This window comes from Polypterus senegalus, chromosome 3 (assembly GCF_016835505.1).
Source record: "Polypterus senegalus isolate Bchr_013 chromosome 3, ASM1683550v1, whole genome shotgun sequence".
Lineage (NCBI taxonomy): Eukaryota > Metazoa > Chordata > Cladistia > Polypteriformes > Polypteridae > Polypterus > Polypterus senegalus.
In genome coordinates, this window is record NC_053156.1 from 107,886,289 (window position 1) to 107,905,348 (window position 19,060).

The following is a 19,060-nucleotide window of genomic DNA, read 5'->3' on the forward strand; positions in this document are numbered from 1 at the left end:
TCCCCTGCGCTATAGCCCAGACAAGTGCAAACACGGGACCCCTTTTCTACACCACGGAAAAATAATATTAAGGCGATTCACACTTTCTTTTGCACGTATCGATTATGAGGTCCTCACCTCGGATTATGAAGACACGCACACGAGTGGAGGACTGACAGTGCCATCACAGCTGATTAATGGCAGGGGCGTCTCACCAGTCTACACAAGACCCACGCGACTGTCCCCAAAAGGCGATCATAGCGTCAGCGAACACATCTCTCTATACTATATAAAAGAAAAAGGCAACTTTCCTTTCTTTACACCTTTTTCCTTTTATCCCAAACCAAAGCCTTTCTCTCTTAACACTGCAGAGGACACAAAACTAATTTTCTTTAAATGCGGTAAGGCACATTACCAGAGGCACAAATTTGAGCGTTCACATAGAAAATGTAATTTCTATACCACAGCCGTCGTGTAGCGCCTTTCAAAAGGGATCTACTACCGAGAGATGATCCATATACATTTTAGCTGCTGTTAGTTACTTACCTGTTGTGTTACACAGTCTTTAAAATGTAGTTTACCTGAAACCACTCCAGTAGTGCTCAATGTACCTGTACTTCTTAAAACGTTAATGTTTTACTGTTTAATAACTTATAGACTATATTTTATTATTTTTCCCTTGCACTCAGTGACCAAAGCTATACACACACATATAGACACATACAAACATACACACAAGTATATGTATGTGTATATATATGTATGTATGTATATATATATATATATATATATATATATATATATATATAAACACACACACACCTCCTCTACATTATATATATATATATATATATATATATACATACATACATACACACACACACACACACACACACACACACATACATACATACATACATACACACATATATATAATTTGTGTGTGTATGTATGTATATATGTGTATATATGACGTAGATAGGTATGTATATATATATATGTGTATATATGTAGATATGTATATAGATATGTAGATATGTAGATATGAAGATATGTATGTGTGTGTGTGTTTGTGTGTGTGTGTGTTTATATATATGACAGCAGCAATCCAAGCTGTGAGAAAACACTAAAAAGGAGGCGTGTCAGACGTTGTGGTACATTTTCTGATGCAGCTAGACGAAAAAACTTTGTGGCGCTGCCAAATACACAAAACAATTACTTTGACAATCATGTTACATTATTTTTAAAATGTTTCCTTTTCTTTTTCATAACTTCTTTAACACATGACATCGCTGCGAAGCGCGGGTATTTTGCTATATATATATATATATATATATCACAGCGACACTCATAACAGTGACAAAACAATTACATTGACAATCATGTTACGTTATTTTCAAAATGTTTCCTTTTCTTTCTCTTTCCTTCTTTAACACACTACTTCTCTGCTCTGCTGGTATTTTGCTAGTATATATATATATATATATATATAGATATATATATAGATATATAGATATATATATAGATATATAGATATAGATATATATATAGATATATAGATATAGATAGATATATATATATATATATATATATATATATATATATATATATATATATATATATATATATATATATATATATATACTAATAAAAGGCAAAGCCCTCACTCACTGACTCACTCACTGACTCATCACTAATTCTCCAACTTCCCGTGTGGGTGGAAGGCTGAAATTTGGCAGGTTCATTCCTTACAGCTTCCTTACAAAAGTTGGGCAGGTTTTATATCGAAATTCCACGCGTAATGGTCATAACTGGAAGCAGTTTTTCTCCATTTACTGTAATGGAGATGAGCTTCAACGCCGTGGGGCGGAGTTTCGTGTGACATCATCACGCCTCCCACGTAATCACGCAGTACATAGAAAACCAGGAAGAGCTCAAAAAAGCGCTTAAGAAAACATGCATTATATAATTGAGAAGGCAGCGAAACAATAAGAAGCGAGCGAGTGACATATACAACCATATTCATGAGTTCTGCTACTTGAAACAAAGCACGATGTAAACCTACACTTTAAATTAAGTTCATAGACAGGCTGCGCTGGCGTTTGTAATTTAGTGCCTGCCCATATAAGGCCGTCCGTCAGCGGCAATCCAATAGCAAACTGCCACGGGTAAATATTCACGGGTGAAGGACTGTGCTTATGGAGAGGAAGATGAGATGGTCAGGGTGGTGTTTGACACAAACTCAGCGAAACTGCGAGAGAAAGTTTTAAGTGCCAGGACTAAGGTAACATTAAATACAGCCACGGACATAGCACGAGATGGCACCAGCACAGCTGGAAACCTTCGATGCATGTACACCGAGCGGCTCACGTGAACTGACGCAGTGCACAGATAAAAAGCAACAGTTCCAAAGAGCTGAACAAAACCGAATTACACAATTGAAAAGGCAGCAACAAATATGAAGCGTCTGATAAGCATATTCATAAATCCAGCTACTGCGGAAACAAAGCACACGGTGGGAAAAGTCAATGTCCGCTAAAGGAAGACAGTGTAAAAAAAACCCGTGCATGCAGTGTGTCAGGTCTCAGATAAAGAAGAAGACGAGCTGTTTAATGATGCAGTAAGAAACGAATCGATAAATGAAAACTTGTCATCTTTAAAACGATTGACAAACACGGAATGTAACTTGAACACAACACATCCTACAAATACGAACCTGATTGAAAGAAATAATGATAATCAAATCCTTGATGACAGCAACACTCAGTAACACTCACAAAACAAATACTGTATATTGACAGTCATGTTACGTTATTTTTAAAATGTTCCCTTTTCTTTTCTACCTTTTTAACACACTACTTCTCCTGCGATACGGGGTATATATATATATGTATATATATATATCCCGCTCTACATACTCGAATAATGGATACTTTATTCGCCATCAATGATTGTTTTGGTAAAGCCATACTCAGTGTATTCATTAGATGAGCGGTAAAAAGTAAGAGCGAGGGAGGATGACTCATTGAGGCATGCAGGCTGTAGTCTTGGCGTCAACTCTATCTGAATTGCGCGATCACATTTAAAAACATATCTTTTCAAGTTCTATTTAGTCCATATGTGTCAAACTCAAGGGCGCGGGCCACATCCGCCCGCGTGTAATTATATCCGCCCCGAGATCATTTTATATACTGTATTATTGTTATTAAAGCCTGGGTATATGAAGCGCTGGTAACACAATAAACTACAGATCCCATAATGCAGCGCTTCAGCTGCCTTGCATCAGGGTAACCTGAATGCAATTCAGAAGATACAGAAAACAGCATAATTAAATAAGAATCTGACACTTCAGCGGACGTTTTAACCCGTGCACAATCACAAAGTGATTTCAAGTGAAGCTGCTTTTATGGGAGACACAAATGCACCAGTTCACCTTGCCCCACTTTCCCTGTTGCCAAGTACTGTTAAACCAAGTCGTCACTACGGTGTTCCCAAATCGCACTTTGCTGATAAACTGAGCGCACTGCGCACTGAGTTTGCACGGCGCTTTGGTGACTTTGATGAACAAAAAAAGTCCGTCTACATGCGGCTCGAACCTTGTGCATGTTTGGTAGCACATATCTGTGTGAGAAGCTCTTCTCAGTGATAAAGACTAACAAAACAGCACACAGGAGTCGCCTCACTGATGAGCACCTGCAATCCATCCTGAGAATCTCCACAACACAGAACCTCACAGCAAACAGAAACGAACTTGTGGCCAAAAAAAGATGCCAGGCGTCCAGCTCTAAAATGACATGAGCAAAGACAACTGAATGATTTGATTTGTTATTGCACGTAAGAGCGGGAGTCAACCATTTTAACAAACAGCGTATTGCACTGATAATGAAATAGCTGTGTGTGTATATATGTAGATATGTATGTATATGTATATATATGTTTATATATGTGTGTGTGTATGTATGTATATATATATATATGTATTTGTGTGTATATATGTGTGTGTATGTATGTATATGTGTGTATATATGTGTGTGTATATATGTAGATATATATGTATGTATATATGTGTATATGTATAGATATGTATATATATATATATATATATGTTTATGTGTGTGTGTGTAAATATATATATATATGACAACAACACTCATCACTCACAACAGTGACAAAACAATTACATTGACATTCAGGTTACGTTATTTTCAAAATGTTTCCTTTTCTTTTCATTGCTTCTTTAACACACTACTTCTCCGCTGGCTTGGTATTTTGCTAGAATATATATATATATATAGAGATATGAGAACAACATATATATATATATATATATATATATAATATAGATAGATAGATAGATATGAGAACAACACTCATATCAATGACAAAACAATTACATTAACAATCAAGTTACGTTGTTTTTCAAATTTTTCCTTTTCTTTTTATACCTTCTTTAACACACTACTTCTCCGCTGCGAAGTGCGGGTATTCTGCTAGTATATGTATATTTATCTGTATATATGTATGTGTGTGTGTGTGTGTGTATGTATGTATATATGTATGTATATATATGTTGATATGTGTATATATATGTAGATGTGTATATGTATACTAATAAAAGGCAAAGCCCTCACTGACTCACTGACTGACTCACTGACTCATCACTAATTCTCCAACTTCCCGTATAGATAGAAGGCTGAAATTTGGCAGGCTCATTCCTTACAAAATTTGGGCAGGTTTCATTTCGAAATTCTACACATAATGATCATAACTAGAAGCTATTTTTCTCCATTTACTGTAATGGAGTTGAGCTCAAAAGCCATGGGGGCGGAGTTTCGTGTGACATCATCACGCCTCTCACGTAATCACGCATTACGTAGAAAACCAGGAAGAGCTACAAACAGCGCTGAAGAAAACATGCATTATATAATTAAGAAGGCAGCGAAACAATTAGAAGCGAGCGAGTGACATATAAAACCATATTCAGCGGCTCACATGAACTGACGCAGTGCGTAGACAAAAAGCAACAGTTCCAAAGAGTGCTAAACAAAAACCGAATTAACTGCTACGCTCAAATAGACAAACCGCACGCCCTGGCCCAATAGTAGAGGCTTCGCCTCTAGCGCCGAGGTTCGATTCCCGAGAGGGGTTGCACTAAGTATGTACGCGCGCTTCTCGATTCATTTTAGCCTCGCATCCCCTTGGTTTGAGACGTATGAAAAAATATGCGGTTAACGCAGAAAGACAGGTCACCAATTGAAGCTTTATGAATAATGGATACATAATTCGCGATCAATGATTGTTTTGGTAAAGCCATACTCAGTGTATTCATTAGATGAACGGTAAAAAAGTAAGAGCGAGGGGAGGGTAACTTATTGAGGCACACAGGAAAAACCACAATAGCACGCGGGCTTGATGTACTGTAGTGCGCGTCAACTAGATCTGAATTGCGCGATCACATTCCAAAAAATATTTCTTTTCAAGTTCTGGAGTTTGCCAAAAGGCACCTGAAGAATTCTTAGACCAAGAGTAACAAAAAATTAAATTCTTTGGTGTGAATACCAGGCGTCACGTGTGGAGAACGTTTGGTGGCAGCATCATGATGTGGGGATGTTTGTCAGTGGCAGGAACTGGGAGACTAGTCAGGATAAAGGGAAAGATGACTGCAGCAATGTACAGAGACATCCTGGATGAAAATCTGCTCCAGAGCGCTCTTGACCTCAGACTGGGGCGACGGTTCATCTTTCAGCAGGACAACGACCCTAAGCACACAGCCAAGATATCAAAGGAGTGGCTTCAGGACAACTCTGTGAATGTCCTTGAGTGGCCCAGCCAGAGCCCAGACTTGAATCCGATTGAACATCTCTGGAGATCTTAAAATGGCTGTGCACCGACACTTCCCATCCAACCTGATGGAGCTTGAGAGGTGCTGCAAAGAGGAATGGGCGAAACTGGCCAAGGATAGGTGTGCCAAGCTTGTGGCATCATATTCAAAAAGACTTGAGGCTGTAATTGCTGCCAAAGGTGCATTGACAAAGTATTGAGCAAAGGCTCTGAATACTTATGTACATGTGATTTCTCATTTTTTTTTTATTTTTAATAAATTTGTAAAAACCTTAAGTAAACTTTTTTCATATTGTCATTATGGAGTGTTGTGTGTAGAATTCTGAGGAAAAAAATGTATTTAATCCATTTTGGAATAAGGCTGCAACACAAGAAAATGTGGAAAAAGTGATGCGCTGTGAATACTTTCCGGATGCACTGTATATGATAGACTTAACGTTTAAAAAAAAATTTTTTTGAATGCAACGCGATCTACCTTCTCTACCTTTGCGATCTACCACTGGTCTACAGAGACAAAAAGAGAAAAGGCATTTGTCGACAGTGCCCTCTGGGTTTCAAATGGGAAGTTACAATTATCTGAGCCCTTAAACTGTACCACATGCGCACGTGTGTGATAGTATACAATAAATCTAAAATTTGTTTTCCTTCTTCAGGAGTGGATTCTTCTACAATAATGACGGACATCACTGACAATAATTTTTCTGAAGTCCTGTAAAATGCAAACTTTATAAAATGCCATCTGTTCTGAGGACAATGAAACAATGGCTAGTCATCAATTACATGGTTTATACTGAGCATGAGTTCTTACTCATTTTCATCATCTAGTGCACATAATGAACACAATGAAGTGACAGGCACTTGACAAAAAAAGAATATTTCAGAACAGCAAACATAGACATATATTGCAATAGATACCTCACTTGGCTGTCTGTGTTACCACACCAGATTGAATTTTGCAAATACACTATAATAGCACATCCATATATAGACTCAAATTACTGTTGCTGTTGGTGTGTTAGGCACTTGGTTAAGAATGTGACTAAAAACTGTTTAATTGCCTCCATGCCTCTAAGAGGCTTTGCTGCTTCTACTTCTGTTTCAGTGATATAAGGATACTCATTAACTGAACTATTTGAGTCCTTGGTATAGCAACATTCGCTTGACAAATGGTTCCCCTTACTTATGGTTCCCCTTCTTTTGCTTATTTAATATTTATGAACTTGTATGTTGTTGTTGTTTCCCAATCTTGCACTTGGGGACCATGTGTTCATCTTCTCTGTAAATAAGAATTTGAATGATAAATATTTGTAATCATGTAAGAAATGATCCCCTCTATCATGCTAACACACTCCAGATGCACAGTACAGTGATTTTAAAAAATAAATGTGCTAATTTTGCACTGCTGTAAATTTTACTTTAAGGTTTGAATTCTTAGCAAATGTCTAAAATTTTCTGATTTGTTATATTAAATAAGTACTAACTTGTGAGACTTTCCAGTGTTCAGCAAAATACGAAAAAATGCACAAGATTACTTTGACCAATTTTGAGCTTCTGTAATTTTACACAAGTGCAAAATTCTGTGTGAATGTGTAAACATGTCTGATTCTTCTTGAATTTTATTTAATAACCATTCATTAGATTACGCACTTGGCTCAGTGCTTTCTTGACATGTTTGCCACAGTAATTCAGTGCTTAAACCATCAGTTGGGCATATTGTTTTCCTCTTTGCCTGCTCACATTAAGTCTGACTGTAAAAATCAATGTTTGTTTTAATAGCAGACATATATCTGAAGCCATACTTTAACATGGTGTATAATAAAAATCTGTTTATGTGATATGCCATTCTGACATGATCTGTTTCATTTGTTAGGATCTGGAGAAAAACCTTGAGCTCAGTAGCAGCAGCTTTCAGAGACAGTTGGCAACAGAGAAAAAGAAGGCACATGAGGCACAGGAGGATGCCAAAAACCTGAAAGAGAAGCTGGATCAACTAAGTCAGAAACTCAAGGTTAAATATGCTTTCCAATAGCATTTCAAGCTAATTATAAATAGTATAATATTGTTGATCCGAAATGGCTTCATTTTTATTTCACAAGAAATCATATACCTGTATATATTTTTCACATTGTGAGTAAACATAAAGATTTGGCTAGTTGAATATTAATTGAAAATATCCCTTATTTATCTACAGTATACATACAAAATAACTGTACTTATGATCTAAAGGGGTGATAAATGTTTATCATTATCATGTTTATTAGTGCTTTTCAGAACATATATAATTCATTACTTTTCTCTGGTTTTATTTTTGGAGAGCATACACTACATAGGGCAATACAAATAGTAATGAAAACAAATAAAATACAAAAGATTTTAATGACCACATTAAGTGCTTTGCCAGTAGAAATGATCAAGGCTTACCTGTAGTGGAATATCTGAGATTTATTTTAAACTGGATTTAAAGAGTATATATTAACATCTGTACATGCCCTACTGTTTAAACTAACAGCATGTTTACAGTTTTTATACAATTCCAAATTTTGCCCTAATAAGTCTAATCAAACTTTTCCCTATAAATTCTGAAAATATTTTTTTGTAGAAATCTGCTTACTTTATACTGGAATTATTCAAAAAAATCAGGGAAGATACATACAATGTTTTTTTCTCCACAAGTATCCTAAAATTCAGTTTTTTTAATTATTTAGGAAAAGGAACGTGAGCTTGATACAAGGAATATTTATGCTAATCGTATGCTGAAGTTATCTCCCAAGAAAGATAATGAAACTACACCAAGAAAGAAAGGTAATGTTTACTTTTTTTTAATACAAGACTATATTACAAAGACAAAGACATTTCACTTTGCTACTCAAAGTGTTTGGATCTTGGGTTGCTTCATAGCTGAAATGTATGTATGTATGTGTGTGTGTGTGTGTGTGTGTGTGTGAGAGTAGCTTACATGATTCGCCTTTTTTAGGTTGCTTTGCATTAGGAACACCAGTTTTTTGCTACTGTTCGAAACATGGTGTTAGACTGAAGTGTAACTCTAAAACTGTCGAGTGGCCTTGTTTTATGAGTATCCCATTCGTAGATTGTCTTCCTTAGGGCTGCTTTCTGCTATGTTCTTTTAGTCTCTGGAATAAATTCAGTTGGACTTAACTATGTATGAAAAAAGGTGGATTAAATAAGTATGAATGTGAAATTATATTTTGCTTGCTGTGTAATTGTTAGTTTGTGGAATGTAATTGTGCAAGTCTAAAACCATATTAAGGATTAATACATGGTGAACCAAAAAGAAGTACCACATTTCAAACATTTATGCTACAAAAATGCGACAAGGTAAAATAAATTTCATTATGACACAAGAAAGGGTATACAGTATAGATTTTTTTCACTGTGTTTTAAAAATGATGTCTTCAAGGTGGTGACCATCATTAGCGATACACTCTTTGATACGATTTCTGAACGCTTGCATGACTTATTCAGCCATTTCATGGTGAGTAGCGTTCTTGAGGGCTTCAAGGTTCTGAGGTGGGTGAGTTATATCTTCAACTTGAGAAAACCCAACAAAAAAAAATTGCACGGAGTGAGATCAGGCAAACGTGAAGGCCACCCGACATCTCCACGCAGGGAGATCAGCTTCCCCGAAAACATCTCCCACAAACCTTACTTGGATCTCCGCACCATATGAGCTATTGCTTCATCCTGTTGAAACCAGGCACCCACCACATCCATTTCTTCCAGATGGGGCTGCAAAAAGTTCTCTTAACATTTCAATGTAACGTTCTGAAGTGACTGTGACCGTTGTGACCCCCTCCTCAAAAAGGGCCTACAATGCCAAATTCTGCAACGGCGTGCCAAAATTTAACACGCTCACTGTGCAGGGGACTCTAATGAAGTTCAAGAGGGTTGGTTTCAGCCCAATAATGAGTGTTTTCCTTATTTACGCAACCATTCAAATGGAAATGTGCCTCATCACTGCACATAACAATGGCATCTCGATGAATGGTTTTCAGAATGCTCACACACAACTTTGTACAGCTCCCCCAGTCTCTCTCACTGAGTTCCTGCACTACCATCATTTTGTATGGATGGAAATTAAGGTCCTCATGCAAAATCCTCCTCAAAGACGTGTTGGAAATGCCTAAAGCAGAAGCATGTTTGTGTGCTGAACGTCTAGGAGACTGTAAAGTTGATGCCCATACAGCTTGGATGTTTTCAGGCATTCATAGAGTCCGATGATGGCCTGGAGATTTTCTGTTCAATGTTGTACCCATCTGTCTAAATTTAGCCACCCACTAAAGAATTGTTTCCCGATTTGGGATGTCACTTTTAAGAGGAATGCTGAAGTGTGTTTGGAAGGAGTGTTTTTTTACTGATGATGGATTTGTTGTTTTTGAAGAACAATTCTTCAGCGAAAGCACGGTGCGCACCAGACCAAGGGAAGTTGCCGACTGAAAACTACAAGGGTTTGCCTATCAAAGGGACCCCCACCCCAACCCACCCAGCTGTCTGTACCTCGTACAATGACCTTGAGAACTTCATTTTGGCTCACCCTGTATTTCAGGGTTTATAGTAATCTTGACACTATTTTTGGATTGATAAAATGTTGAGACAAAACATAACAGCCAATTGAAATGAGAAGTTGTCTGGAAGAACAGCAAAAATAGAACTATGGCAGATTTTTTGGTTACATATTGTAGTTGCTGGGACAGTGTGAATTTGAACATCTTTACTCCAGTTCCTTGGCACTTTGTTACAGCTTTGTCTTTAGTACCAAGAAAAAAAGTGGTTTATTCCATTTTAAAAAGCTAATAGTATTTATTACATGAGTTATATTTCTAAACAATGCACAGTACAGGACTATTTATGACTGGGTAAGGTTAGTTGAATCAGTTTGTTTACTTTGCCAGCTCTGTTACATGCTATAACTAATATGATCTGCAACTGTACCTGTATGTGACTGGGATTGTAGGCATTGTAATGCATGTATACAAATCGAAACTTGCACATTCCTTTAATGAAAAGCCAACAGTTCTTTTTTTTTAACTTGAAATGTCCTATAAAAGCAAAACAACAAGTCATAAATAGTAATTTAAAAGCTTGCCTTTCAGGTATGTAGTTTACTAAAAGAAATCGCTATAAAGAGATTAGTTAGTTTTTAAACATTCTGTTCACATTACTAAACGCCACAATGTTTGTTGTATTGGTTTGTCACATTTTATTCTCCATTCTTTGCATGGTCATTCACTTCCATTACAATAGAATGCCTGTTGAATTAGCTTTTTTTAAGCCTGTGGAAGAAAAAAGCATCGAACACTAAATAAAAAAGTGTCTTAATTGTAATAGTGAATAAAAATGTATTTAATTAAAGATACTCTTCAAACATTTGATAATGTCTTACTATGACTTAAAAATGTTTCTTACCTTGTTCTTGAGTTGATTATTATTATTATTATTATTATTATTATTATTATTATTATGTTACCTTCTTAAAGTGAACGTCAACACAAGGAACTTTAAAAGTAAAGAGATATAGTGTGATTGTTTAAATTCATCCAATTAACTGTTTACAACAATAATTTACAGTGGGTACGGAAAGTATTCAGACCCCCTTCAATTTTTCACTCTGTTATATTGCAGCCATTTGCTAAAATCATTTACATTAATTTTTTTCCTCATTAATGTACACACAGCACCCCATATTGACAGACAAAAAAAGAATTTTTGAAATTGTTGCAGATTTATTAAAAAAGAAAAACTGAAATATCACATGGTCCTATGTATTCAGACCCTTTGCTGTGACACTCATATATTTAACTCAGATGCTTTCCATTTCTTCTGATCATCCTTGAGATCACCTTCATTTGAGTCCAGCTGTGTTTGATTATACTGATTGGACTTGATTAGGAAAGCCACACACATGTCTATATAAGACCTTACAGCTCACAATGCATGTCAGAGCAAATGAGAATCATGAGATCAAAGGAACTGCCTGAAGAGCTCAGAGACAGAATTGTGGCAAGGCACAGATCTGGCCAAGGTTACAAAAAAAATTCTGCTGCACTTAAGGTTCCCAAGAGCACAGTGGCCTCCATAATCCTTAAATGGAAGACGTTTGGGACGACCAGAACCCTTCCTAGAGCTGGCCGTCTGGCCAAGCTGAGCTACCAGGGGAGAAGAGCCTTGGTGAGAGAGGTAAAGAAGAACCCAAAGATCACTTTGGCTGAGCTCCAGAGATGCAGTCAGGAGATGGGAGAAACTCCACCAGTCAGGGCTTTATGGCAGTGGCCTGTCGGTAGCCTCTCCTCAGTGCAAGACACTTGACAGCCTGCATGGAGTTTGCTAAAAGACACCTGAAGGACTCTGAGATGGTGAGAAATAAGATTCTCTGGTCTGATGAGACCAAGATAGAACTTGTTGGCCTTAATTCTAAGCTGTATGTGTGGAGACAACCAGGCACTGCTCATCACTTGTCCAATACAGTCCCCACAGTGAAGCAGCATCATGCTGTGGGGGTGTTTTTCAGCTGCAGGGATAGGACGACTGGTTGCAATCGAGGGAAAGATGAATGCGGCCAAGTACAGGGATATCCTGGACAAAAACCTTCTCCAGAGTGCTAAAGACCTCAGACTGGGCCGAAGGTTTACCTTCCAACAAGACAATGACCCTAAGCACACAGCTAAAATAACGAAGGAGTGGCATCACAACAACTCTGTGACTGTTCTTGAATGGCCCAGCCAGAGCCCTGACTTAAACCCAATTGAGCATCTCTCAAAAATGGTTGTCCACCAACGCTTACCATCCAACCTGATACAACTGGAGAGGATCTGCAAGGAGGAATGGCCGAGGATCCCCAAATCCAGGTGTGGAAAACTTGTTGCATCTTTCCCAAGAAGACTCATGGCTGTATTAGCTCAAAAGGGTGCTTCTACTAAATACTGAGCAAAGGGTCTGAATACTTAGGACCATGTGATATTTCAGTTTTTCTTTTTTAATAAATCTGCAACAATTTCAAAAATTCTTTTTTTTTTTTTTTGTCTGTCAATATGGGGTGCTGTGTGTACATTAATGAGGAAAACAATTAAATGATTTTAGCAAATGGCTGCAATATAACAAAGAGTGAAAAATTGAAGGGGGTCTGAATTCTTTCCGTACCCACTGTAGCAAATGAATGGATAGTTTTTGCAAATATTTATCAAAAAGTCATCCCAGTATACTGTAAGAATAGGTTAGATTTGGAGATACTTGTCTTCAGATAATGTTAAATGGGGAATACTTTTACTCACCAATGACATTTGTCTGTGTATAGCTTTTGTATATAAGATGAGCTGCGTGGAATACTTGTGCATATGCATACGTATGTCATGTGCATCAAATCTGCTTAACTTGTATAAGTTGGTCCGTCAACCCCTGAATGTACTTGCTACTTTTCAGGGTTGTTGGGAACCAGAAACTCTCTAATAATCATCACAGATCAGTTTATCCTTTTCCTTTATGTCTTTGACATTTAAGAGGAAAACTCTTGAGTACCCTGAAAAACACCTGTATAGACAAAAAGAAACAATGTAGCTTGCATTTAGATAGTTACTGGGCCTCCTGGAGCTATGATGCAGCAGTGAAAGTGAGGTTACCCTAGTGTTATCTATACAAAGTGTATCTCCAAAGGTGTCTTTTTCACTTTACCATTTTAATACCTTTCTAGAAATTTGTATATTTATTAACTGTTAATATTAAGTAATGTTTACAACTGCTAGCAGAGTTTAAACAAATGTAATTACAAATAAAATAAAGTAATGGAAAAAACAGTTTAAATTATCTAGGTATCTGCCTTTCCACAAAAACATAAATGAAAACCAACACCTTATCCAATAATATATGCAGAGGTAGCCACTATTAAGCCAGGATAATCAAAAAAGAACATAGTAAATAGTAATTATTCATGCCTCATTTACACTGTGCATTGATGCTCTTGCTAAATCAGTTCTGCATTTTTGCACTCCTATTTTACTCTGCCTGTCCCGAAGGAGAACAGTCCAGTACTTGAATATTTGCTTAAGACAACTGGCAACAACTATTTCTAGATGTTGGGAGGTTGCAATATCCTATTTGTGGCAAAAGCAGTATAGACAATAATATATAACCTTAATAAACCTACAAACGTTTTATCATATTAAACATCACAGTATCATATTTGTTCGGACACACATCTCTCATGCAAGTAAGACACTGAATGAATTTGGTCTGGTTTTTCTTTAGTGCAAGAAGTTCTTTTAATCAATTTATTTTGTTATTTTATGGTGTAAGAAAATTGTACCTGACAAAAAACTATTGTGAATTGTGTGACATCAGTAAACTCACATACTTCTGTGAGTCTACACATTTTGTGAAAATTCTGTAAATGTAATCAGGCTGCACACTGCTTCCTTGCTTCCCACAGCTGCCACATTATCACTTCTACTATAATAAATAAACACATGATTAGTAATTATATCCTCAAGTGTACACTAGTTCTAAATATATATTTCAGCTGATGGCAGTTTCTGAAGATGCCATTGATAAAAAAAAGTTATATTTACACTTTGTTAAAAGTACTGCATTATACTGTATTTATTGCAGCAAAACCTGTGAATATCAAATCAACTATGTTAAAGCAGGTTGTGTTTATATGGATAAAAGAAAATTGTTCTAATTATAGTCATGCTGATTATTTAGAAAGTAGAAGTAAAGTAGCCTTACTGATATCTAGAATCTATCCAACAAAAACATCATATAAGACAAAAAAATAATAGTACTTACATTATAAAAAACTAAATTACAAAGTAACATGAATTATGAAAAGAAGATACATCTGTATAATAGTAAAGTTCAAGTACAAAAATAATAACTGAAGATGATAAATATATACATTTACATTGTAATAAACACTATAGAATCATAATAGCAAGTATGACAAGGAAGACAGGTCACATAAATAAAACACAGTGAATATAAATGTGTGTGTTTTACATGCACAAAGACAAACAGTATCTAATGTATAATTCTCATAAATTAATATGAAGGCTAAGTATTAGTCTGCAGGTTTAAGTAGATTATCACACTGTCATTACTAGGGGAGTGTACAGTGTCACCCAATACTTTTCACTCATCACAAATCACATAAATAAGTAACAGAACTAATTATAAATAAGGTTTCTTCTACAATAAAACAATTCACAGAAAAGATATATACAGATGTAAAAGACACTGTATAATGTATCTGTTATGACCTGACCCTATTGGGAGGGCAACAGCCATCAAACTCCCATTCTAAACAAAAGAAGAGCCACTTAGGTAGAATTCAAATAAAATGTATTAAAAAAAGAACAAACTTTAACAGTAATCTTACAATCAAAAAGATAACCAAAGAGCTTCAAAACTTCAAAATATTACAAACAGTCAAAACATTCCAAAATGCCAAAAAATTCAGAAAAGACTGATTAAAATTTTAACAAATTAATTTAACAAAATTTTAATTTTAACAAATATTAAATTATTTTTAATTTTAACAAAAACAAAAGACTCACTGTGACAGTAACTACCAAGTCAGAAGATTTTTCTTTCCTTTTTATCTTTGTAATTTTCTTTCTTTTTAGTCATTCTGGTATGTGTATTTAGACTATAGTGTGTGTGTGTGTGTGTGTGTGTGTCTGTCTATATATATATATATATATATATATATATATATATATATATATATATATATATATATATATATATATATATATATATATAATCTATCTGAGTCAACATCACTAATAAATATATAACTGAAAAGTATAGAGGATTTTTATCATAAGGATGCATTTTTAAGAATAGAAACACAAGCAGAAAGACGTTGCACTCACCTAAGACAACTATTCTTAAGTAATTCTGCCAGGTGTCTATAGTTTTAATCAACATATTGTGTAAGAGTTAAGCCCTAAAAACATCATTCATAAATTAAATGAAGGTAAGAGATTAGGGATAAATAAAAAGCATTAAACACAAAATATAAACCAATCACAAGCAAGGGAGTATGGATAAATAACAAACAACAAAAAATGAGAATAAGGACAATCAGACTGTTTTTTAAGCATTTGTGTGTGTTAGTAGTATGAATTATTGTGACATTGAGAAACTAATGCCTTTAAACAGTATGTAAATGTTATTTATTTCAAGAAAACATTCAATAGTGACCAATGTGAAAACCTGTTGTGTACCGTATATTATTTAAGTGATTGGTATATTCTAGCATCAGTATGAGTAGAGTATCATTCTTAATAAATCTCCATCACATTTGTTCAGTGGAGTTAATCAATAATGGCAAGTGTGACAAGGAAGACACGTCTCATAACACAAATAGGACACAGTGGACATAAATGTGTGTGCTTTCTTCAGTTCTTTTCTTAGTTATGATCTGCTAGGTTATGAGAAAGACAGTGTAAAAGTTCATGGACTCAGAAGTATTAGATTTTTGGAGTCATCACATCTGCATATGTTACATATTTGTGATCTCTAAATTCTCACCCGTTTAGGAACTTGGGTCAGACTATTGAACTCAGTGTACTAGCCGATCTACCCCAGTCGACCGGCCCAGGCCCATAAAGAACAGGTTAACTATTGAACTTTGTAACATCCGTTCTCTGTCCAATAAGGGTCCTTTAATCAATGGTCATGTGGAAGATCATACATTTAATTTCTTTCTGCTTACATTAAGGTGGAATTGTAGCGAACAAAAGCAGAACACTAAAGGATATTAGCTCAAGGATTAGTAAAGCAACAGCTGTTTTCAAAAATCTCAGTAAAATCTCTAAATCAGGAGCTTGTGCTTTAAAAATAAAGTTCAAGCTCTGTAAAATGAAATCTGTAATCTATACTTTTGCTTAGGTTCTAATGCTTGAGTATGAATATGGTGATACAAATCCATTTATCAGATTTGTAAAATCCGAGAAGAATAAGCTTATGATACATATTGTGAATGAAAAACAACAATATCCCTAAAGAAACAACAAGAAGAAGAACACCAGAAGATGATAATCGAGCAAGAAAAAGACACACTATGAATTGGAGATCATTTATTGCTATGGGAGTGTAGGAAAAGTAGCATAGGTCACAGACTCATGGCAAAGTTTTGTTGTGGTCTCTTGATACAGTGGGAAGAACGATAACTAAAAAGAAGACGTCTTTGTGTGGCACAGACTGCATTTTCTGGTAGATTATATTAGTAATACTGTTCCATTATATGCTTTTATGAATTGGCTAGTGTGCAGATGTTCTAATGTTTTTTTGTCTGTTTCTAAAGTACTCCAGCTATTGACAGAACCAGCAACTAAAAATACAATCATCACACTCAAGACTCCTACAGTTGATGTAGATTCTTCACTGAATGGAGATAGAGAATATCACAGCAGAAATGCTAAGAAATTTAATACAATACCCCTTCTGTGCTGACTTGCTAGGTTTAGAAAATTGCATCTTCTTCTAAACCCTGATAATCAAACAGTATTAAGAGAAATAAAAGCCTTGGCCAAGGTCATGTCTTACCAATTTTCATTATGTACCCTAAAGGTAGAGTCAGACTACATCTACACAGTGTAATGTGAATAGTACAGATATCTAATTAGATGTCTTCGTCAATTCCAATTCAAACATTGAAATTTAATCTCAGTCTACATTTTCTTGTCTCCTGCGTCACATGGTTCCGACCTTGATTTCAGAAGTTTTGTGTTGAAAAGTTTGCCTACCCATATTTGTGTCTAATAAATATTAAGAAATCAAGAATGTACCTGGAAAGAAACTTTTGTTCAGTGGTCTTTCTCTCTGTTGATGCAATATAAGAGCTGAGCATGCATTCTTAAAGTAATTTTGTGCAATTCGTAGAGAATTAAGGAACTCTGAATACTGCAATCCATTGGCTATTTTTCTGACATTGTCTTTAAATGTTTGTTCATAGAAATTTTTACAAGGTTTCAAAGATATTTTTCTGTGCCATTTAAACTTAGGTTTAAGTTGCTTATCTAATATCATGGGTTTTAAATGTAGACAGGTATATGTTTTAAAATAGTGTCGATACAGCTTGCTTTTTATTTTAATAAATCACCACTTTTCTGTCGATACAGCTTGCTTTTTATTTTAATAAATCACCACTTTCTGTTAATTTCAAGCATTATGCTGAGTGCTGTTGCAACTGCTTAAGAAGGAAAGTTTTTCTGTGCAGATAAGGGTCAAATAAAAGACAATTAATTTTACCATTTACAATTAAATGTCAAGAGACCTGCTTGCTTGAATATACAAATATTCAATTTAAATACAGTCTCAGCTTATGCATAAAACAAAATAAAAAGTAATTCTTTTATTATGTTAAAAAAAGCCTTGTTCACATTTGTTCAGTCTTGAAACCCCTGCTGACTTGCATTTCTCTCCTTATCAGCCTTCCAATTAGTGAATAGCTATAACCTGCTGCTACTGCAGTGCGAGCTTCTTTTGTTTGCAGTAGAGGTCAAAAGATACCTGCAAAATTGCCTGCCTATATTAAGAAGTTACTAAAACTGTTTAAACAATCCAAAATACCTATTTCAAATAAAATTAAAATATCAGCAATTTGGATATTTAGTTGGATGGATAGTTTTTGGAGTGTTAAATGTTAGCTTTTTATCAGAGAGAACTTCCATATGATCACACAAGGTGTGTTTTTTGCTATGTTACAGGAAAAATAAATAAAAAGCCAAAAAAAATATAATGGAGCTCATATATAGCCTATAAAAGGAACAAAATTAGTGTTTTCACTATGTATTCTTGGATTTCTATAATGGTTTGCTATGGAAAGTTTATCGATTGAAGATGCTTTAGAAGTGTCATTAATCTGTTGCACCTATTTTTCTTTTCTTTTTTTTTATTTTTAAACTTCTGTATACAGTTTATTATTGTAAGATAACTTTGCTGATACTTTTTCCCAAGGCAGCTTAATTCAAGAGATACAATTGGTTGCATTTCTTTTGTATTTCCAATTGGAGTAGGTGACTTGGAACTTGCTCACGGTTACATAGTGTCAGTAGTGAACCCATGCCCTCAGGCTGTGAAGTCCAAAATCTTAACCACTGTTACACACTACCTTCTATTTAAAAGTGTGCGTAAGGGTTTTGAACTTTTTTCTAAGAATGAAAGAAATGTATCAAAGTGGCAGAATTTTTTTTGTCTTGTTTTGTTTTGAAACTGTTAAGTA

General features: G+C 35.3%; 1 protein-coding gene across 4 annotated transcripts in view; it reads left to right on the top strand.

The window, feature by feature from the left end:
• The window catches only part of lca5 (lebercilin LCA5), a 142,376-nt gene that overhangs the window by 98,330 nt on the left and 24,986 nt on the right, over positions 1 to 19,060 (top strand). For all 4 annotated transcript variants that reach the window (XM_039747767.1, XM_039747768.1, XM_039747764.1 and 1 more), the window contains 2 exons: positions 7,691 to 7,828; positions 8,526 to 8,622. In XM_039747767.1, coding sequence (XP_039603701.1) covers positions 7,691 to 7,828; positions 8,526 to 8,622 — 235 coding nt within the window. The remainder of the gene's footprint in view (positions 1 to 7,690; positions 7,829 to 8,525; positions 8,623 to 19,060) is intronic.